Raw genomic sequence first — 23,247 nt, forward strand, 5'->3', positions numbered from 1 at the left:
TCTCTATTTTTACACAAAGATCATGAAGCTCCTGAAGTTAAGGAAAATATTTGTGGTTATATAATCCCTGACTATGTCATTATTAACGAAACCAGCACCCAACGTTTCTAGCTGGAGGATAATGTTTTGGCTCGGAGGCTGTGTCAGTGTGTGCTGTACTGATTCTAGGAAGTCTAGGATGACTTCTAGGTTACATTCTGACAGTGATTAAAACGTCTGACCGATGCCGGTCCGAATGAAACATACATCCCCACTTTTATTGATTGGACGGTCTGTCATATTAACATTAATAATTACCCTATAATAACATTACTGTCTGTTTATGTCTTCCCTCCTAGGTCACCATCGTCATCAAGTATTTCTTCCAGTTTGGCTTTTTTCCCTTCAACCAGAACCCGAAGGTGGACGTGAATAAACCCTACCACCCTCCAAACATCATCGGAGTGGAGAAGAAAGATGGATACGTCGTCTATGACCTCATACAGCTTCTGGCGCTCTTCTTCCACAGGTCCATCCTGAAGGTACGTCTCAGAGAGAGAGAGAGTGCTGATCTAGGATCAGTGTAGCCAATTTAGATTGTAGTGAGTAAGAACTCCATGGACAGGGAGGATCTGATCCTAGATCAGCACTCCTACTGTGAGACTCTTGGTGAATACGGGACCTGGATACTCCTGTTATTTAGCTGAGAAGCAGTGGGATGTGATGAGTCTGTTCTAGCTGGCTGAGATACAGCTCTGGATTCTGTTAGTTGTAGCTTATTGTATGAATGTATTGTATAGTGTATTATATAAGGTATAGTATATTATATAAGGTATAGTATAGTGTATTATATAAGGTATAGTGTATAGTATATTATATAAGGTATAGTATAGTGTATAGTGTATTATATAGTGTATAGTATATTATATAAGGTATAGTATAGTGTATAGTATATTATATAAGGTATAGTATAGTGTATTATATAAGGTATAATATAGTGTATAGTGTATTATATAAGGTATAGTATAGTGTATTATATAAGGTATAGTCTATAGTAAATTATATAAGGTATATTATAGTGTATTATATAAGGTATAGTGTATAGTATATTATATTAGGTATAGTGTATTATATAAGGTATAGTGTATAGTATATTATATTAGGTATAGTGTATTATATAAGGTATAGTGTATAGTATATTATATAAGGTATAGTATAGTGTATTATATAAGGTATAGTGTATAGTATATTATATAAGGTATAGTATATAGAGTATAGTATATGGTGTATAGTATAGTGTATAGTGAATGGTGTACAGTGTATAGTATAGTGTATAGTATAGTGTGTAGTGTATAGTATAGCGTGGTGTGTAGTATGGTGTATAGTATAGTATAGTGTATGGTGTATAGTATAGTGTATAGTGTATGGTATAGTGTAGTGTATAGTATAGTATATACAGTGGGGCAAAAAAGTCAGCCACCAATTGTGCAAGTTCTCCCACTTAAAAAGATGAGAGGCCTGTAATTTTCATCATAGGTACACTTCAACTATGACAGACAAAATGAGAAAAAAAATCCAGAAAATCACATTGTAGGATTTTGAATGAATTTATTTGCAAATTATGGTGGAAAATAAGTATTTGGTCACTACAAACAAGCAAGATTTCTGGCTCTCACAGACCTGTAACTTCTTCTTTAAGAGGTTCCTCTGTCCTCCACTCGTTACCTGTATTAATGGCACCTGTTTGAACCTGTTATTAGCATAAAAGACACCTGTCCACAACCTCAAACAGTCACACTCCAAACTCCACTATGGCCAAGACCAATAAGCTGTCAAAGGACACCAGAAACAAAATTGTAGACCTGCACCATGCTAGGAAGACTGAATCTGCAATAGGTAAGCAGCTTGGTTATAGTTGAAGTGTACCTATGATGAAAATTACAGGCCTCTCTCATCTTTTTAAGTGGGAGAACTTGCACAATTGGTGGCTGACTAAATACTTTTTTGCCCCACTGTAGTATAGTGCAGTGTGTAGTATGGTGTATGGTGTATAGTGCGTAGTATAGTATAGTGTGTAGTATAGTGTATGGTATATAGTGTATATTGTATGGTGTATAGTATAGTGTATAGTATAGTGTATAGTATAGTGTATACTGTATAGTATAGTGTATGGTATAGTGTATAGTATAGTGTATAGTATATAGTATAGTGTATAGTATAGAGTATCGGATAGTGGATTGTATAGTATAGTGTATAGTATAGATGATTTTATTGTATAGTATAGTGTATTGTATAGTGCATAGTATAGTGTATAGTGCATAGTGTATAGTATAGTGTATAGTATAGTGTAAAGTGTATAGTATGGTGTATAATGTATAGTGTATAGTATGGTGTATAGTGCATAGTGTATAATATAGTGTATAGTGTATAGTACGGTGTATAGTATTTTGCATAGTGTATAGTATAGTGTATAGTATAGTGTATAGTGCATAGTGTATAGTATAGTGTATAGTGCATAGTGTATAGTATAGTGTATAGTGTATAGTATAGTGTATAGTGTATAGTACGGTGTATAGTGTATAGTGTATAGTATAGTGTATAGTGTATAGTATAGTGTATAGTATAGTGTATAGTATGGTGTATAGTGTATAGTACGGTGTACAGTGTATAGTATAGTGTATAGTATAGTGTATAGTATAGTGTATAGTGTATAGTACGGTGTACAGTGTATAGTATAGTGTATAGTGTATAGTGTATAGTATAGTGTATAGTGTATAGTACGGTGTATAGTGTATAGTGTATAGTACGGTGTACAGTGTATAGTATAGTGTATAGTGTATAGTATAGTGTATAGTGTATAGTGTATAGTATGGTGTATTGTATAGTGTATAGTATAGTGTATCGTGTATAGTATGGTGTACAGTGTATAGTATAGTGTATAGTATAGTGTATAGTGTATAGTACAGTGTATAGTATAGTGTATAGTATGGTGTACAGTGTATAGTATAGTGTATAGTGTATAGTGTATAGTACGGTGTACAGTGTATATTATAGTGTATAGTATAGTGTATAGTATAGTGTATAGTGTATAGTATGGTGTATTGTATAGTGCATAGTGTAGTGGATTGTATTGTGTTCATAAGGAACTATCATGTTGTGATTTTGGTTTGCCGATTGATACGATCGAGAGTCATTACTTACAACTCTTAAAACAATGTAATTGTTTGTTTGTTTGTTCAATGTTCCATCATACCTTACCTCTCCTCTACCTGCCGCCACTTGGTTTGGTACAGGGCATTAACCTTGTGTCTCTTCTTTGTACTGTCCTGCCATAGTGTCATGGTCTATGGGACGAAGACAACCTTAAGGACACCAAGAAGGAGATCCTCCGCAGGGACACTGAGTCAGAGGACGATGAGAGGAGGGAGATGGAGGCCACTCCCGTCCCTTCCACCCCCCGCGAGAGGAAGGGGTCCACTCAGACCCTCAGGTCTATAAACCTGGGCATGGGCACCTCCGTGGACTCTGTACACGTCCCCAACCTCCAGCAACAGCAGCAGACCTACCAGAGAAGAAAGAGCTCCAGTGGAGGGTCTCATATATCCCACCGCTCAGTCCACTCTGTACGCTCCAAGAGAGGTCAGGAAAACTATTTGACTTGACTTGACTTAGCCTTTACTTTACAGTATTTTACAGTATTTTACAGTACTTTACAGTATTTTACAGTGCTTTACAGTATTTACAGTATTTTACAGTACTTTACAGTATTTTACAGTATTTTACAGTATTTTACAGTACTTTACAGTATTTTACAGTACTTTACAGTATTTTACAGTACTTTACAATTGACTTTATTTTAATAAAGATCCATACTTTACTTAGTAGGGATGTAAAGATTTACCGATCTGTCCCTGGTTCAAATGTGAGTTGCGTGGGTCTGCGGGAGCCCAAACCGATCCAAATGAAGCATCAATAAGAAAAGCTATTCTAACGTCACAAATCGCCGTGACTACTAACGTTTTTTTGTCATTTATTTTGCTGCATTGTTCCAAAACAAAAAACACTCGACCTGTTGTGACGTGAATTGATGCTTCCTGTCCTTCAGCTTATCAAACTGTCCGGCTTGTAACTGAGTATGACGTTCATCTAAAAGTCAGTTAACAACTGTGTGCACAGTAGGGATAGTACCTCATTCAGTCCACTGGTCCACTGTTTGACTGAGACTTCCTTAGTCGAGCAGTCGCATGTTTTTATTTTTTTTTCATGGTGCCCAAGACGACTGTCTGATAGGCTCCTGTCTCAGTGGACTGATCCATTGCGGCGATCACAGGGATGGCACAGTCCATCACTCTAAGACATGTGATACTGAAATTGAATATGGTCATATTATATAAAAAATTATGGTGCAAACACTAATAAATCTAAGATTATTTTATAATAGATGCGCTTTCTCCCGTGTTGGATACGGTCGCTGTCTGCGGGTCGCGGTCTGCGGGTCGCAGTCTGCGGGTCGCTGTCTGTGGGTCGCTGTCTGCGTGTCGCGGTCTGCGTGTCGCGGTCTGCGTGTCGCGGTTTGTGGGTTGCGGTCTGTGGGTCGCAGTCTGCGGGTCGCTGTCTGCGGGTCGCGGTCTGCGGGTCGCTGTCTGTGGGTCGCTGTCTGCGGTTCTGAAACATAATCTTTAGTGTAGAATTGACGCCTTTCTATCATGGCTCAGGCTACGACCCAGATGCAGACACAGGAGGTGGATAGTAGAAGTCTCAGAGTTTATTATTGTTCAAGGGGCAGGCAAAAGGTAAATCAAGGGAGGAAAAGAGTCATAATCCTAATCAGAGTCAGGCAGGTACTGTACGGCAGGCAGGATCAGGGTCAGGATAGGCAGAAAAAGGTCAGAACTAGGAAAAACAAAAACTAGAGCACAGGAAACACAGGAACACGCTGGTGGGACTGTGTGCTTAAAGCATCAGACAAGCTCAGGTGCATATGTAGTTGATTTTATTCAAACACATAGGGTGTGTCTGTCTATATGTGGAAAAATAAGGTTAAACATTTTGACCAATCGAAAGAACAGGACGACTCTCGGTCTACGAATATTTTATTGTAGTCAGGGAGACGTAGCTGCCCTATGCCACTGAGATTGTTTAACACTTTTTTGGTTACTACATTTCCGTATTTCCGTATGTGTTATCTCATAGTTTTGATGTCTTCACTATTATTCTACAATGTAGAAAATAGTCAAAATAAAGAAAAACCCTGGAATGAGTAGGTGTCCAAACTTTTGACTGGTACTGTAAGTGTTCACACCCCAGTGTCAATACAAGTTAGATTCACCTTTGGCATCGTATTTCTGGGTAAATATCTAATATCTAAGAGCTTTGCACACATGGATTGTAATAATATATATATTTTTAATTCTTCCAGCTCTGTCAAGTTGGTTGCTAGACAGCCATTTTCAAGTCTTGCCATAGATTTTCAAGCCCATTTAAGTAAAAACTGTAGCTAGACCCCTAAGGAACAGTCAATGCCATCTTGGTAAGCAACACCAGTGTATATTTGGCCTTGTGTTTTGGGTTATTGTCCTGCTGAAAGGTGAATTTGTCTCCCAGTGTCTGTTGGAAAGCAGACTGAACCAGGTTTTCATGAGGATTTTGCCTGTGCTTAGCTCTATTCCGTTTCTTTTTATCCTAAAAAACTCCCTAGTCCTTGCCGATGACAAGCATACCCATAACATGATGCAGCCACCACCATGATTGAAAATATGAAAAGAGTGGTACTCAGTGATGTGTTGGATTGGCCCTAAACATAACACTATTCAGTATTTACAGTTCCTTTCTTTGCCAATCCAACACAACACATCACTCTCACAATTCTCACATCAGAGAGCAGCTCTCCTATGTAGAGTTTGTATTTTGCATTTTGTATTTATTATGGATCCTCATTAACTGCTGCCAAGGCCAAATTTAAAGCTGTTGTACATTTTTTTTTAAACATTCAAATACATTTCACAAATTTTACAACACATTAAGTGTGTGCCCTCAGGCCAGCATTCAACTACCACATATCTATAACACAAAATCCATGCGTACTTTGTGTATAGTGCGTATGTTATCGTGTGTGTCTGTACCTGTGTGTGTGTGTGTCTCTTCACAGTCCCCGTTGTTCCATAAGGTGTATTTTTATCAGTTTTTTAAATCTGATTCTACTGCTGCATCTGTTACCTGATGTAGAATAGAGTTCCATGTAGACATGGCTCTATGTAGTACTGTGCGCCTCCCATCGTCTGTTCTGGACTTGGGGACTGTGAAGAGACCCCTGGTGGCATGTCTTGTTGGGTATGCATGGGTGTTTAAGCTGTGTGCTGGTCATTCAAACAGACAGCTCGGTGCATTCAAGAAGTCAATACTTCTCACAAATACAAGTAGTGATGGAGTCAATCTCTCCTCTACTTTGAGCCAGGAGAGATTGACATGCATATTATTAATTTTAGCTCTCTGTGTACATTTAAGGGGCCAGCCGTGCTGCTCTGCTCTGAGCCAATTGTTATTCTTCTAAGTCCCTCTTTGTGGCACCTGACCACACGACTGGACAGTAGTCAAGGTGCAACAAAACTAGGGCCTGTAGGACCTGCCTTGTTGATAGCGTTGTTATGAACAGACCTCTCCCCATCTTAGCTACTGTTGCATCAATATGTTTGACAATGACAGTTCCACATTATTCATTACAATATTTAGTTTAGGTTTAGGGTTTAGTGAATGGTTTTGTCCCAAATACAATGCTTTTAGCTTTTGAAATATTTAGGACTAACTTATCTATTGCCACCATTATAATACTGACTGCACCTCGTTGTCTAGTGTTGCAGTGATTTAACTTGCTGTGGAAGCTGACGGGTATAGTGCACAAGCATTTCGCTACACTCGCATTAACATCTGCTAACCATGTGTATGTGACAAATAAAATTTGATTTGATTTGATATAGTGTTGAGTCATCAGTATACCTAGACACACAGGCTTTGCTCAGAGCCAGTGGCAGGTCAGTAGTAAATATTGAAAAAATAAGGGGCCCAGACAGCTGCCCTGGGGAATTCCTGGAGAATTCCTGATTCTACCTGGATTATGTTGAAGAGGCTCTGTGTTCTGTCAGACAGGTAACTCTCAATCCACAATATAGCAGGGGGTGTAAAGCCATAACACATATGTTTTTCCAGCAGCAGACTATGATCGATAATGTCAAAAGCTGCACTGAAATCTAACAAAACAGCTCCCACAATCATTTTATTATCAATTTCTCTCAGCCAATAACCAGTTGTTTCTTTAAGTACATGTTCTGAAAATATGTTGTTAATTTGTTTACTTTTTTACTGTAAAATAGCATTGTTTTTTCCAAAGGTTTACTAAGGGTTGGTAACAGGCTGATTGGTCGGCTGTTTTAACCAGTAAAGGGTGCTTTGCTATTCTTGGGCAGCAAAATTACTTTTACTTCCCTCCAGGCCTGAGGGCACACACTTTCTTGTAGGCTTAGATTGAAGAGATGGCCAATAGAAGTGGCAATATTGTCCTCTGTCACCCTCAGTAATTTTCCATCCAAAGTTTCAAACGTTCATAACCATACGCTTTTGAGATGGGCGTGAAATCCAAAGCCGTGTTATATTAATTGGCTATGTATGTCATAGCTCATTTCTAAAGCTAAATATTGACATATTACTAGCTGAAAACAATCTGCTATAGGACAAGTTAATCGGTGGGTGATAAAAAGTGGGGGAACTAAAACATCCCTTCCCTAATCTGATAGTGGTAGATGCTCAGTCTTCCCCATGGCTCTACATCATTAACTCACAGGGCCACTCAGCCAGAGAGGAAGATGCAAAGCAAGAGGTTTAACTGGGCCAAAATCTATGTTCTCCAGCAGGTGGCGTTTTTTCATTTTTTTCACTCACCAACCTTGGAGTTTTTGTATAGAGGTCAAAAGAGATTGTCGAATTTGTTTTTTTGGTTGTGCCTGTTGTTCATTCGCGTATCGTCCATCACATTGGATAGAATGGTTCCACCTTGCCTCCTGTCAACTGCCTTACATTTTTTAAGACATATATTTTAATTGTTAGAGCAAAGTTTACTTTAATTTACTTTACTGTACTTTACTTATCTACTTAATTTACTTTACTTTTCTTAGCCATCTGCTTTACTATACTTTACTTAGCTATTTAATTTACTGTAGATATTTACTTTAGTTTACTTTACTGTACAATGCTAGTTACTTTATTTACCCACTATCTTACTTTACTTTGCCAACAACTTACTTCAACCTTACTCTGCCCCTAAGTTACTTTACTTAACTTTACCACTAACTTACTTTACTTTACTTTACCACTAACTCACTTTACTTAGCCACTAAGTTATTTTACTTTACTTTACCACTAACTCACTTTACTTAGCCACTAACTTACTTTACTTAACTTTACCACTAACTCACTTTACTTTACTTTACCACTAACTTACTTTACTTTACCACTAACTCACTTTACATTACGACTAACATACTTTACTTAACTTTACCATAACTCACTTTACTTTACCACTAACTTACTTTACTTAACTTTACCATAACTCACTTTACTTTACCACTAACTTACTTTACTTAACTTTACCATAACTCACTTTACTTTACTACTAACTTACTTTACTTTACTTTACTTCTAACTTACTTTACTACTAACTTACTTTACTTTACTTCTAACTTACTTTACTTTACTACTAACTTACTTTACTTTACTACTAACTTACTTTACTTAACTTTACCACTAACTTACTTTACTTAACTTTAACATAACTTACTTTACTACTAACTTACTTTACTTCTAACTTACTTTACTTTACTACTAACTTACTTTACTTTACTACTAACTTACTTTACTTTACTTCTAACTCACTTTACTTTACCACTAACTCACTTTACTTAGCCACTAACTTATTTTACTTAACTTTACCACTAACTTACTTTACTTAGCCACTAACTTATTTTACTTTACTTTACCACTAACTCACTTTACTTAGCCACTAACTTATTTTACTTTACTTTACCACTAACTCACTTTACTTAGCCACTAACTTATTTTACTTTACTTTACCACTAACTCACTTTACTTAGCCACTAACTTATTTTACTTTACTTTACCACTAACTCACTTTACCTAGTCACTAACTTACTTTACTTAACTTTACCACTAACTTACTTTACTTAACTTTACCACTAACTTACTTTACTTAACTTTACCACTAACTCACTTTACTTTACTACTAACTTACTTTACTTTACTACTAACTTACTTTACTTTACTTCTAACTCACTTTACTTTACTACTAACTTACTTTACTTAGCCACTAGCTTATTTTACTTAACTTTGCCACTAACTTACTTTACTTAGCCACTAGCTTATTTTACTTAACTTTGCCACTAACTTACTTTACTTAGCCACTAGCTTATTTTACTTAACTTTACCTCCAACTTACTTTGCCACTAACTTACTTTACTTTACTTTACCACTAACTCACTTTTCTTTACTTCTAACTTACTTTACTTTACTTTACTACTAACTTACTATTCTTTACTTTACCACTAACTTACTTTACTTAACTTTACCATAACTCGCTTTACTTTACTACTAACTTACTTTACTTCTAACTTACTTTACTACTAACTTACTTTACTTAACTTTACCACTAACTCACTTTACTTTACTACTAACTTACTTTACTTTACTTCTAACTTACTTTAGTTTACTTCTAACTCACTTTACTTTACTACTAACTTACTTTACTTAGCCACTAGCTTATTTTACTTAACTTTGCCACTAACTTACTTTACTTAGCCACTAACTTACTTTACTTTACTTTACCACTAACTCACTTTTCTTTACTTCTAACTTACTTTACTTTACTTTACTACTAACTTACTTTTCTTTACTTTACTACTAACTTACTTTTCTTTACTTCTAACTTACTTTACTTCTAACTTACTTTACTTCTAATTGACTTTACTTTACTTCTAACTCACTTTACTTTACTACTAACTTACTTTACTTTACTTCTAACTTACTTTTCTTTACTTCTAACTTACTTTACTTCTAACTTACTTTACTTCTAATTTACTTTACTTTACTTCTAACTCACTTTACTTTACTTCTAACTCACTTTACTTTACTTCTAACTTACTTTACTTTACTTTTACTTTATTTTACTTTACTTCTAACTTACTTTACTTTACTTCTAACTTACTTTACTTTACTTCTAACTTACTTTACTTTACTTTTAACTTATTTTACTTTACTTCTAACTTACTTTACTTCTAACTTACTTTACTTTACTTCAAACTTACTTTACTTTACTTCGAACTTACTTTACTTTACTTCTAACTTACTTTACTTTACTTCTAACTTACTTTACTTAGCCACTAACTTATTTTACTTAACTTTACTATCGACATACTTTACTTAGCCACTAACTTCTTTTACTTAACTTTACTATCGACATACTTTACTTTACTTTTAACTTACTTTACTTAGCCACTAACTTACTTTACTTAGCCACTAACTTATTTTACTTAACTTTACTATCGACTTACTTTACTTTACTTCTAACTTACTTTACTTAGCCACTAACTTATTTTACTTTACTTTACTATCGACTTACTTTACTTAGCCACTAACTTATTTTACTTAACTTTACTATCGACTTACTTTACTTTGCCACTAACTTACTTTACTACTAACTTAATTTGCGTACAGTACAATAGGGTTGTAACATGCATTGCCATGGTTTCCCCAGGCAGCACTAACTCCAGGAACAGTAGCCATAGAGACGGGAGCGAGTCAGTGCAGCAGAAGACTAAGAAACAGCTGATCAAGGAGAAACTCAGAGAACAGATGATCAAAGCCAAGACCTTCACTATCAAAAGGTGGGATTGACTGGTTGAATGATTGATTAGTTGATCGACTGACTGATTGGTTGATTGATTGTATTTGTATCGTTGTCTCTCCAGGACCATGGAGGTGTACCTGCCCATCCGTCAGTTCTTCTACAACCTGGTCCATCCAGAGTACAGCGCTGTAACAGACGTCTATGTTCTAATGTTCCTGGCCGACACCGTCGACTTCATCATCATCGTCTTCGGCTTCTCTGCTTTTGGGGTACGTATGCTGGTCTCTCTTGGGGTACGTATGCTGATCTCTTTAGGGGTACGTATGCTGGTCTCTTTTGGGGTACCTACACTACCGTTCAAAAGTTTGATGTCACTTCGAAATGTCTTTGTTTTTGAAAGAAAAACAAAAAAATGTGTCTATAAAAATAACATCAAATTGATCAGAAATACAGTGTAGACAATGTTAATGTTGTAAATGACTATTGTAGCTGGAAACAGCAGATTTGTTATGGAATATCTACATAGGCGTACAGAGGCCCATTATCAGCAACCATCACTCCTGTGTTCCAATGGCACTTTGTGTTAGTTAGTTTTGGAGTATGTTTAGTTTAGTCTCTTTTGAGGTATGTCTAGTTTAGTCTCTTTTGGGATATGTCTAGTCTCTTATGGGATATGTCTAGTCTCTTATGGGGTATGTCTAGTCTCTGTTGGGAATGTCTAGTCTAGTCTCTTTTGAGGTATGTCTAGTCTAGTCTCTTTTGGGGTATGTCTAGTCTCTTTTAGGGAATGTTTAGTTTAGTCTCTTTTGAGGTATGTCTAGTCTCTTTTGGGGTATGTCTAGTCTCTTTTGGGGTATGTCTAGTCTCTTTTGAGGTATGTCTAGTCTAGTCTCTTTTGGGGTATGTCTAGTCTAGTCTCTGTTGCAGTATGTCTAGTCTCTTTTGGGGTATGTCTAGTCTAGTCTCTTTTGGGGTATGTCTAGTCTCTTTTGGGGTATGTCTAGTCTCTTTTGGGGTATGTCTAGTCTCTGTTGAGGTATGTCTAGTCTCTTTTGGGGAATGTCTAGTCTCTTTTGAGGTATGTCTAGTCTCTTTTGCAGTATGTCTAGTCTAGTCTCTTTTGGGGTATGTCTAGTCTCTTTTGGTTTATGTCTAGTCTCTTTTGGGGTATGTCTAGTCTAGTCTCTTTTGGGGTATGTCTAGTCTCTTTTGGTTTATGTCTAGTCTCTTTTGACGTATGTCTAGTCTCTTTGGGGGTATGTCTAGTCTAGTCTCTTTTGGGGTATGTCTAGTCTCTTTTGGGGTATGTCTAGTCTCTTTTGGGGTATGTCTAGTCTCTGTTGAGGTATGTCTAGTCTCTTTTGGGGAATGTCTAGTCTCTTTTGAGGTATGTCTAGTCTCTTTTGGGGAATGTCTAGTCTCTGTTGCTGTATGTCTAGTCTAGTCTCTTTTGGGATATGTCTAGTCTCTGTTGGGTTATGTCTAGTCTCTTTTGGGTTATGTCTAGTGTCTTTTGGGTTATGTCTAGTGTCTTTTGGGGTATGTCTAGTCTCTTTTGGGTTATGTCTAGTCTCTTTTGGGGTATGTCTAGTCTCTTTTGAGGTATGTCTAGTCTAGTCTCTTTTGGGGTATGTCTAGTCTCTTTGGGGGTATGTCTCTTCTAGTCTCTTTTGGGGTATGTCTAGTCTCTTTTGGTTTATGTCTAGTCTCTTTTGGGGTATGTCTAGTCTAGTCTCTTTTGACGTATGTCTAGTCTCTTTGGGGGTATGTCTAGTCTAGTCTCTTTTGGGGTATGTCTAGTCTCTTTTGGGGTATGTCTAGTCTAGTCTCTTTTGGGGTATGTCTAGTCTCTTTTGGGGTATGTCTAGTCACTTTTGCGGTATGTCTAGTCTAGTCTCTTTTGTGGTATGTCTAGTCTCTTTTGGGGCATGTCTAGTCTCTTTTGGGGTATGTCTAGTCTCTTTTGAGGTATGTCTAGTCTCTTTTGGGGTATGTGTAGTCTCTTTTGAGGTATGTCTAGTCTCTTTTGGGGTATGTCTAGTCTCTTTTGAGGTATGTCTAGTCTCTTTTGAGGTATGTCTAGTCTCTTTTGAGGTATGTCTAGTCTCTTTTGGGGTATGTCTAGTCTCTTTTGAGGTATGTCTAGTCTCTTTTGAGGTATGTGTAGTCTCTTTTGAGGTATGTCTAGTCTCTTTTGGGGTATGTCTAGTCTCTTTTGAGGTATGTCTAGTCTCTTTGAGGTATGTCTAGTCTCTTTTGGGGTATGTCTAGTCTAGTCTCTTTTGGGGGTATGTCTAGTCTCTTTTGGGGTATGTCTAGTCTAGTCTCTTTTGGGGTATGTCTAGTCTCTTTTGGGGTATGTCTAGTCACTTTTGCGGTATGTCTAGTCTAGTCTCTTTTGGGGTATGTCTAGTCTCTTTTGGTTTACGTCTAGTCTCTTTTGGGGTATGTCTAGTCTCTTTTGGGGTATGTCTAGTCTCTTTCGGGGTATGTGTAGTCTCTTTTTAGGTATGTCTAGTCTCTTTTGAGGTATGTCTAGTCTCTTTTGAGGTATGTCTAGTCTCTTTTGGGGTATGCCTAGTCTCTTTTGAGGTATGTCTAGTCTCTTTTGAGGTATGTGTAGTCTCTTTTGAGGTATGTCTAGTCTCTTTTGGGGTATGTCTAGTCTCTTTTGAGGTATGTCTAGTCTCTTTTGAGGTATGTCTAGTCTCTTTTGAGGTATGTCTAGTGTCTTTTGGGTTATGTCTAGTGTCTTTTGGGGTATGTCTAGTGTCTTTTGGGGTATGTCTAGTCTCTTTTGGGGTATGTCTAGTCTCTTTTTTGGTTTATGTCTAGTCTCTTTTGGGGTATGTCTAGTCTAGTCTCTTTTGACGTATGTCTAGTCTCTTTTGGGGTATGTCTAGTCTAGTCTCTTTTTTGGGTATGTCTAGTCTAGTCTCTTTTGGGGTATGTCTAGTCTCTTTTGGGGTATGTCTAGTCTCTTTTGGGGTATGTGTAGTCTCTTTTGAGGTATGTCTAGTCTCTTTTGGGGTATGTCTAGTCTCTTTTGAGGTATGTCTAGTCTCTTTTGACGTATGTCTAGTCTCTTTGGGGTATGTCTAGTCTAGTCTCTTTTGGGGTATGTCTAGTCTCTTTTGGGGTATGTCTAGTCTCTTTTGGGGTATGTCTAGTCTCTGTTGAGGTATGTCTAGTCTCTTTTGGGGAATGTCTAGTCTCTTTTGAGGTATGTCTAGTCTCTTTTGGGGAATGTCTAGTCTCTGTTGCTGTATGTCTAGTCTAGTCTCTTTTGGGATATGTCTAGTCTCTGTTGGGTTATGTCTAGTCTCTTTTGGGTTATGTCTAGTGTCTTTTGGGTTATGTCTAGTGTCTTTTGGGGTATGTCTAGTCTCTTTTGGGTTATGTCTAGTCTCTTTTGGGGTATGTCTAGTCTCTTTTGAGGTATGTCTAGTCTAGTCTCTTTTGGGGTATGTCTAGTCTCTTTGGGGGTATGTCTCTTCTAGTCTCTTTTGGGGTATGTCTAGTCTCTTTTGCAGTATGTCTAGTCTAGTCTCTTTTGGGGTATGTCTAGTCTCTTTTGGTTTATGTCTAGTCTCTTTTGGGGTATGTCTAGTCTAGTCTCTTTTGACGTATGTCTAGTCTCTTTTGGGGTATGTCTAGTCTAGTCTCTTTTGGGGTATGTCTAGTCTCTTTTGGGGTATGTCTAGTCACTTTTGCGGTATGTCTAGTCTAGTCTCTTTTGTGGTATGTCTAGTCTCTTTTGGGGCATGTCTAGTCTCTTTTGGGGTATGTCTAGTCTCTTTTGAGGTATGTCTAGTCTCTTTCGGGGTATGTGTAGTCTCTTTTGAGGTATGTCTAGTCTCTTTTGGGGTATGTCTAGTCTCTTTTGAGGTATGTCTAGTCTCTTTTGAGGTATGTCTAGTCTCTTTTGAGGTATGTCTAGTCTCTTTTGGGGTATGTCTAGTCTCTTTTGAGGTATGTCTAGTCTCTTTTGAGGTATGTGTAGTCTCTTTTGAGGTATGTCTAGTCTCTTTTGGGGTATGTCTAGTCTCTTTTGAGGTATGTCTAGTCTCTTTTGAGGTATGTCTAGTCTCTTTTGGGGTATGTCTAGTCTAGTCTCTTTTGGGGTATGTCTAGTCTCTTTTGGGGTATGTCTAGTCTAGTCTCTTTTGGGGTATGTCTAGTCTCTTTTGGGGTATGTCTAGTCACTTTTGCGGTATGTCTAGTCTAGTCTCTTTTGGGGTATGTCTAGTCTCTTTTGGTTTACGTCTAGTCTCTTTTGGGGTATGTCTAGTCTCTTTTGGGGTATGTCTAGTCTCTTTCGGGGTATGTGTAGTCTCTTTTTAGGTATGTCTAGTCTCTTTTGAGGTATGTCTAGTCTCTTTTGAGGTATGTCTAGTCTCTTTTGGGGTATGTCTAGTCTCTTTTGAGGTATGTCTAGTCTCTTTTGAGGTATGTGTAGTCTCTTTTGAGGTATGTCTAGTCTCTTTTGGGGTATGTCTAGTCTCTTTTGAGGTATGTCTAGTCTCTTTTGAGGTATGTGTAGTCTCTTTTGAGGTATGTCTAGTGTCTTTTGGGTTATGTCTAGTGTCTTTTGGGGTATGTCTAGTGTCTTTTGGGGTATGTCTAGTCTCTTTTGGGGTATGTCTAGTCTCTTTTTGGTTTATGTCTAGTCTCTTTTGGGGTATGTCTAGTCTAGTCTCTTTTGACGTATGTCTAGTCTCTTTGGGGGTATGTCTAGTCTAGTCTCTTTTGGGGTATGTCTAGTCTAGTCTCTTTTGGGGTATGTCTAGTCTCTTTTGGGGTATGTCTAGTCTCTTTCGGGGTATGTGTAGTCTCTTTTGAGGTATGTCTAGTCTCTTTTGGGGTATGTCTAGTCTCTTTTGAGGTATGTCTAGTCTCTTTTGAGGTATGTCTAGTCTCTTTTGAGGTATGTCTAGTCTCTTTTGGGGCATGTCTAGTCTCTTTTGAGGTATGTCTAGTCTCTTTTGAGGTATGTCTAGTCTCTTTTGAGGTATGTGTAGTCTCTTTTGAGGTATGTCTAGTCTCTTTTGGGGTATGTCTAGTCTCTTTTGAGGTATGTCTAGTCTCTTTTGAGGTATGTCTAGTCTCTTTTGAGGTATGTCTAGTCTCTTTTGGGGTATGTCTAGTCTCTTTTGGGGTATGTCTAGTCTCTTTTGAGGTATGTCTATTCTCTTTTGAGGTATGTCTAGTCTATTTTGGGTTATGTCTAGTCTAGTCTCTTTTGGGTTATGTCTAGTCTAGTCTCTTTTGGGGCATATCTAGTCTCTTTTGGGGTATGTCTAGTCTCTGTTGCGGTATGTCTAGTCTAGTCTCTTTTGGGGTATGTCTAGTCTAGTCTCTTTGGGGGAATGTCTAGTCTAGTCTCTTTTGAGGTATGTCTAGTCTCTGTTGCGGTATGTCTAGTCTCTTTTGAGGTATGTCTAGTCTAGTCTCTTTTGGGGTATGTCTAGTCTCTTTGGGGGTATGTCTAGTCTAGTCTCTTTGGGGGTATGTCTAGTCTCTTTTGGGTTATGTCTAGTCTAGTCTCTTTGGGGGAATGTCTAGTCTAGTCTCTTTGGGGGTATGTCTCTTCTAGTCTCTTTTGGGGTATGTCTAGTCTAGTCTCTTTTGCGGTATGTCTAGTCTAGTCTCTTTTGGGGTATGTCTAGTCTCTTTAGGTTTATGTCTAGTCCCTTTAGGGTATGTCTAGTCTAGTCTCTTTTGAGGTATGTCTAGTCTCTTTGGGGGTATGTCTAGTCTAGTCTCTTTTGAGGTATGTCTAGTCTAGTTTCTTTTGTGGTATGTCTAGTCTCTTTTGGGGTATGTCTAGTCTCTTTTGGGGTATGTCTAGTCTAGTCTCTTTTGAGGTATGTCTAGTCTCTTTTGCGGTATGTCTAGTCTAGTCTCTTTTGGGGTATGTCTAGTCTCTTTTGGTTTATGTCTAGTCTCTTTTGGGGTATGTCTAGTCTCTTTTGGGGTATGTCTCGTCTCTTTTGGGTTATGTCTAGTCTCTTTTGAGGTATGTCTATTCTCTTTTGGGGTGTGTCTAGTCTATTTTGGGTTATGTCTAGTCTAGTCTCTTTTGGGGTATTTCTAGTCTAGTCTCTTTTGGGTTATGTCTAGTCTAGTCTCTTTTGGGTTATGTCTAGTCTCTTTTGCGGTTTGTCTAGTCTAGTCTCTTTTGGGGCATATCTAGTCTCTTTTGGGGTATGTCTACTCTGTGTTGCGGTATGTCTAGTCTAGTCTCTTTTGGGGTATGTCTAGTCTCTTTTGGGGTATGTCTAGTCTCTGTTGCGGTATGTCTAGTCTAGTCTCTTTTGGGGTATGTCTAGTCTCTTTCGGGGCATGTCTAGTCTCTTTTGGGGTATGTCTAGTCTCTTTTGGGGTATGTCTAGTCTAGTCTCTTTTGTGTTACGTCTAGTCTGTTTTGGGTTATGTCTAGTCTAGTCTCTTTTGGGGTATGTCTAGTCTCTTTTGGGTTATGTCTAGTCTCTTTTGGGTTATGTCTAGTCTCTTTTCAGGTATGTCTAGTCTATTTTTGGGTATGTCTAGTCTCTTTTGAGGTATGTCTAGTCTATGTCTAGTCTAGTCTCTTTGGGGGAATGTCTAGTCTAGTCTCTTTGGGGGTATGTCTCTTCTAGTCTCTTTTGAGGTATGTCTAGTCTAGTTTCCTTTGTGGTATGTCTAGTCTCTTTTGGGGTATGTCTAGTCTCTTTTGGTTTATGTCTAGTCTCTTTTGGGGTATGTCTAGTCTCTTTTGGGGTATGTCTAGTCTCTTTTGGGGTATGTCTAGTCTCTTTTGAGGTATGTCTAGTCTAGTCTCTTTTGGGGTATTTCTAGTCTAGTCTCTTTTGGGTTATGTCTAGTCTAGTCTCTTTTGGGTTATGTCTAGTCTAGTCCCTTTTGCGGTATGTCTAGTCTCTTTTGGGGCATATCTAGTCTCTTTTGGGGTATGTCTAGTCTAGTCTCTTTTGCGGTATGTCTAGTCTAGTCTCTTTTGGGGCATATCTAGTCTCTTTTGGGGTATGTCTAGTCTCTGTTGCGGTATGTTTAGTCTAGTCTCTTTTGGGGTATGTCTAGTCTCTTTTGTGTTATGTCTAGTCTCTTTTGGGTTATGTCTAGTCTAGTCTCTTTTGGGGTATGTCTCTTCTAGTCTCTTTTGAGGTATGTCTAGTCTAGTCTCTTTTGCGGTATGTCTAGTCTCTTTTGGGTTATGTCTAGTCTCTTTTCAGGTATGTCTAGTCTATGTCTAGTCTAGTCTCTTTGGGGGAATGTCTAGTCTAGTCTCTTTGGGGGTATGTCTCTTCTAGTCTCTTTTGAGGTATGTCTAGTCTAGTCTCTTTTGCGGTATGTCTAGTCTAGTCTCTTTTGGGGCATATCTAGTCTCTTTTGGGGTATGTCTAGTCTCTGTTGCGGTATGTCTAGTCTAGTCTCTTTTGGGGTATGTCTAGTCTCTGTTGGGGTATGTCTAGTCTCTGTTGCGGTATGTCTAGTCTCTTTTGGGTTATGTCTAGTCTAGTCTCTTTTGGGGTATGTCTAGTCTCTTTTGGGTTATGTCTAGTCTCTTTTGGGTTATGTCTAGTCTCTTTTGGGTTATGTCTAGTCTCTTTTGGGTTATGTCTAGTCTCTTTTGGGGTATGTCTAGTCTCTTTTGGGGTATGTCTAGTCTCTTTTGGGTTATGTCTAGTCTCTTTTCAGGTATGTCTAGTCTATTTTTGGGTATGTCTAGTCTCTTTTGAGGTATGTCTAGTCTATGTCTAGTCTAGTCTCTTTGGGGGAATGTCTAGTCTAGTCTCTTTGGGGGTATGTCTCTTCTAGTCTCTTTTGAGGTATGTCTAGTCTAGTTTCCTTTGTGGTATGTCTAGTCTCTTTTGGGGTATGTCTAGTCTCTTTTGGGGTATGTCTAGTCTCTTTTGGGGTATGTCTAGTCTATTTTGGGTTATGTCTAGTCTAGTCTCTTTTGGGTTATGTCTAGTCTAGTCTCTTTTGCGGTATGTCTAGTCTCTTTTGGGGCATATCTAGTCTCTTTTGGGGTATGTCTAGTCTAGTCTCTTTTGCGGTATGTCTAGTCTAGTCTCTTTTGGGGCATATCTAGTCTCTTTTGGGGTATGTCTAGTCTCTGTTGCGGTATGTCTAGTCTAGTCTCTTTTGGGGTATGTCTAGTCTCTTTTGGGGCATGTCTAGTCTCTTTTGGGGTATGTCTAGTCTCTTTTGGGGTATGTCTAGTCTAGTCTCTTTTGTGTTATGTCTAGTCTCTTTTGGGTTATGTCTAGTCTAGTCTCTTTTGGGGTGTGTCTAGTCTCTTTTGGGTTATGTCTAGTCTCTTTTGGGTTATGTCTAGTCTCTTTTGGGTTATGTCTAGTCTCTTTTGGGGTTATGTCTAGTCTCTTTTGGGTATGTCTAGTCTAGTCTCTTTGGGGGAATGTCTAGTCTAGTCTCTTTGGGGGTATGTCTCTTCTAGTCTCTTTTGGGGTACGTCTAGTCTAGTCTCTTTTGCGGTATGTCTAGTCTAGTCTCTTTTGGGGCATGTCTAGTCTCTTTTGGGGTATGTCTAGTCTCTTTTGAGGTATGTCTAGTCTAGTCTCTTTTGGGGTATTTCTAGTCTAGTCTCTTTTGGGTTATGTCCAGTCTAGTCTCTTTTGGGTTATGTCTAGTCTAGTCCCTTTTGGGGTATGTCTAGTCTCTTTTGGGGCATATCTAGTCTCTTTTGGGGTATGTCTAGTCTAGTCTCTTTTGCAGTATGTCTAGTCTAGTCTCTTTTGGGGCATATCTAGTCTCTTTTGGGGTATGTCTAGTCTCTGTTGCGGTATGTTTAGTCTAGTCTCTTTTGGGGTATGTCTAGTCTCTGTTGCGGTATGTCTAGTCTAGTCTCTTTTGGGGTATGTCTAGTCTCTTTTGTGTTATGTCTAGTCTCTTTTGGGTTATGTCTAGTCTAGTCTCTTTTGGGGTATGTCTCTTCTAGTCTCTTTTGAGGTATGTCTAGTCTAGTCTCTTTTTGCGGTATGTCTAGTCTCTTTTGGGTTATGTCTAGTCTCTTTTCAGGTATGTCTAGTCTATGTCTAGTCTAGTCTCTTTGGGGGAATGTCTAGTCTAGTCTCTTTGGGGGTATGTCTCTTCTAGTCTCTTTTGAGGTATGTCTAGTCTAGTCTCTTTTGCGGTATAGTCTCTTTTGGGGTATGTCTAGTCTCTGTTGCGGTATGTCTAGTCTAGTCTCTTTTGGGGTATGTCTAGTCTCTGTTGGGGTATGTCTAGTCTCTGTTGCGGTATGTCTAGTCTCTTTTGGGTTATGTCTAGTCTAGTCTCTTTTGGGGTATGTCTAGTCTCTTTTGGGTTATGTCTAGTCTCTTTTGGGTTATGTCTAGTCTCTTTTGGGTTATGTCTAGTCTCTTTTGGGTTATGTCTAGTCTCTTTTGGGGTATGTCTAGTCTCTTTTGGGGTATGTCTAGTCTCTTTTGGGTTATGTCTAGTCTCTTTTCAGGTATGTCTAGTCTATTTTTGGGTATGTCTAGTCTCTTTTGAGGTATGTCTAGTCTATGTCTAGTCTAGTCTCTTTGGGGGAATGTCTAGTCTAGTCTCTTTGGGGGTATGTCTCTTCTAGTCTCTTTTGAGGTATGTCTAGTCTAGTTTCCTTTGTGGTATGTCTAGTCTCTTTTGGGGTATGTCTAGTCTCTTTTGGGGTATGTCTAGTCTCTTTTGGGGTATGTCTAGTCTATTTTGGGTTATGTCTAGTCTAGTCTCTTTTGGGTTATGTCTAGTCTAGTCTCTTTTGCGGTATGTCTAGTCTCTTTTGGGGCATATCTAGTCTCTTTTGGGGTATGTCTAGTCTAGTCTCTTTTGCGGTATGTCTAGTCTAGTCTCTTTTGGGGCATATCTAGTCTCTTTTGGGGTATGTCTAGTCTCTGTTGCGGTATGTCTAGTCTAGTCTCTTTTGGGGTATGTCTAGTCTCTTTTGGGGCATGTCTAGTCTCTTTTGGGGTATGTCTAGTCTCTTTTGGGGTATGTCTAGTCTAGTCTTTTTGTGTTATGTCTAGTCTCTTTTGGGTTATGTCTAGTCTAGTCTCTTTTGGGGTGTGTCTAGTCTCTTTTGGGTTATGTCTAGTCTCTTTTGGGTTATGTCTAGTCTCTTTTGGGTTATGTCTAGTCTCTTTTGGGGTTATGTCTAGTCTCTTTTGGGTATGTCTAGTCTAGTCTCTTTGGGGGAATGTCTAGTCTAGTCTCTTTGGGGGTATGTCTCTTCTAGTCTCTTTTGGGGTACGTCTAGTCTAGTCTCTTTTGCGGTATGTCTAGTCTAGTCTCTTTTGGGGCATGTCTAGTCTCTTTTGGGGTATGTCTAGTCTCTTTTGAGGTATGTCTAGTCTAGTCTCTTTTGAGGTATGTCTAGTCTCTTTGGGGGTATGTCTAGTCTAGTCTCTTTTGAGGTATGTCTAGTCTAGTTTCTTTTGGGGTATGTCTAGTCTCTTTTGGGGTATGTCTAGTCTCTTTTGGGGTATGTCTAGTCTAGTCTCTTTTGAGGTATGTCTAGTCTCTTTTGGGGTATGTCTAGTCTCTTTTGTGGTGAGTCTAGTCTAGTCTCTTTTGGGGTATGTCTAGTCTCTTTTGGGGTATGTCTAGTCTCTTTTGAGGTATGTCTAGTCTCTTTTGAGGTATGTCTAGTCTCTGTTGGGGTATGTCTAGTCTCTGTTGCAGTATGTCTAGTCTCTGTTGGGGTATGTCTAGTCTCTGTTGGGGTATGTCTAGTCTCTGTTGGGGTATGTCTAGTCTATTTTGGGGTATGTCTAGTCTCTGTTGCAGTATGTCTAGTCTCTGTTGGGGTATATACTGTCCTCTAGGGCTAGAGCTATCCACTAACCCTATCCCCTCTAGGGCTAGAGCTATCCACTAACCCTATCCCCACTAGGGATAGAGCTATCCACTAACCCTATCCCCTCTAGGTTTAGAGCTATCCACTAACCCTATCCCCACTAGGGTTAGAGCTATCCACTAACCCTATCCCCACTAGGGTTAGAGTTAGTGAAAAGTTAGTTGAAATGTTGACAGTTACTTGAACATTTACCTTTTCTTATCTGTCAGAAATTCCATGGGAGCAGACATCACTTCCTCTTGTCTTATATTTTCTTATCTGTCAGAATCACTCCGCGGGAGCAGACATCACTTCCTCTCTTATCGTACCTTATCTTTTCTTACCTGTCAGAATCACTCAGCAAGGGCAGACATCACTTCCTCTTATCTTACCTTATCTGTCAGAATCACTCAGCGAGGGCAGACATCACTTCCTCTTATCTTACCTTATCTTTTCTCATCTGTCAGAATCACTCAGCGAGAGCAGACATCACTTCCTCTTATCTTACCTTATCTTTTCTTATCTGTCAGAAACACTCCGCGAGAGCAGACATCACTTCCTCTTATCTTACCTTATCTTTTCTTATCTGTCAGAATCCCTCAGCGAGGGCAGACATCACTACCTCTTATCTTACCTTATCTTTTCATATCTGTCAGAATCACTCAGCGAGAGCAGACATCACTTCCTCTTATCTTACCTTATCTTTTCTTATCTGTCAGAAACACTCCGCGGGAGCAGACATCACTTCCTCTTATCTTACCTTATCTTTTATAATCCTTTCTGTCAGAAACACTCAGCGGGAGCAGACATCACGTCGTCCCTGTCGGAGGACCAGGTTCCCGGAGCCTTCCTGGTGATGGTACTGATCCAGTTTGGGACCATGGTGGTGGACCGGGCCCTGTACCTCAAGAAGACAGTGCTGGGGAAGGTCATCTTCCAGGTGATCCTGGTGTTCGGGATCCACTTCTGGATGTTCTTCATCCTCCCCGGACTCTCAGATAGGTAAATACTCACCTTGTGATGTTAATTTGTTAATTGGTTAATTAGTTACGGAATCCACTTCTGGATGTTCTTCATCCTGCCCGGAGTCACTGAGAGGTTAATACTCACCTTGTGGAGTAAATTAGTTAATACATGTGATTTATTGGGTTGATTTAATAAATTTGTTGTTGAATTAGTTCATTTTGTAAACATATATGGACTGGGTCAGATCTCCTTAGGGGGGTTAGGGGCCTCGTGATTGATTAAGGATGTATCATTAGTATTCGTGTTTGTCATTAGTAACCTTGCTTAACAGTATTTATACCTCTGTCCACTTTGCAGGCGTTTCAATGAGAACACAGTAGCCAAGCTATGGTACTGTATCAAGTGTATCTACTTTGGGCTGTCAGCCTATCAGATCCGCTGTGGCTACCCCACCAGAGTCCTGGGTAACTTCCTCACCAAGAGCTACAACTACGCCAACCTCTTCCTGTTTCAAGGGTGAGTTAGGACAAGGGGGTTCCCCAACTTTATTTTG

The 23,247-nt window shown here is 38.9% G+C and overlaps 1 protein-coding gene across 1 annotated transcript in view; it reads left to right on the forward strand.

Moving 5' to 3' along the window:
• Positions 1-23,247, forward strand: part of LOC112236738 (piezo-type mechanosensitive ion channel component 2-like) — a 207,640-nt gene that overhangs the window by 169,903 nt on the left and 14,490 nt on the right. The window contains 6 exon segments of the mRNA XM_042329609.1: positions 339-521; positions 3,315-3,618; positions 10,796-10,925; positions 11,010-11,157; positions 22,516-22,730; positions 23,052-23,210. Coding sequence (XP_042185543.1) covers positions 339-521; positions 3,315-3,618; positions 10,796-10,925; positions 11,010-11,157; positions 22,516-22,730; positions 23,052-23,210 — 1,139 coding nt within the window.

The sequence above is a fragment of the Oncorhynchus tshawytscha genome, linkage group LG10, assembly GCF_018296145.1.
Source record: "Oncorhynchus tshawytscha isolate Ot180627B linkage group LG10, Otsh_v2.0, whole genome shotgun sequence".
Lineage (NCBI taxonomy): Eukaryota > Metazoa > Chordata > Actinopteri > Salmoniformes > Salmonidae > Oncorhynchus > Oncorhynchus tshawytscha.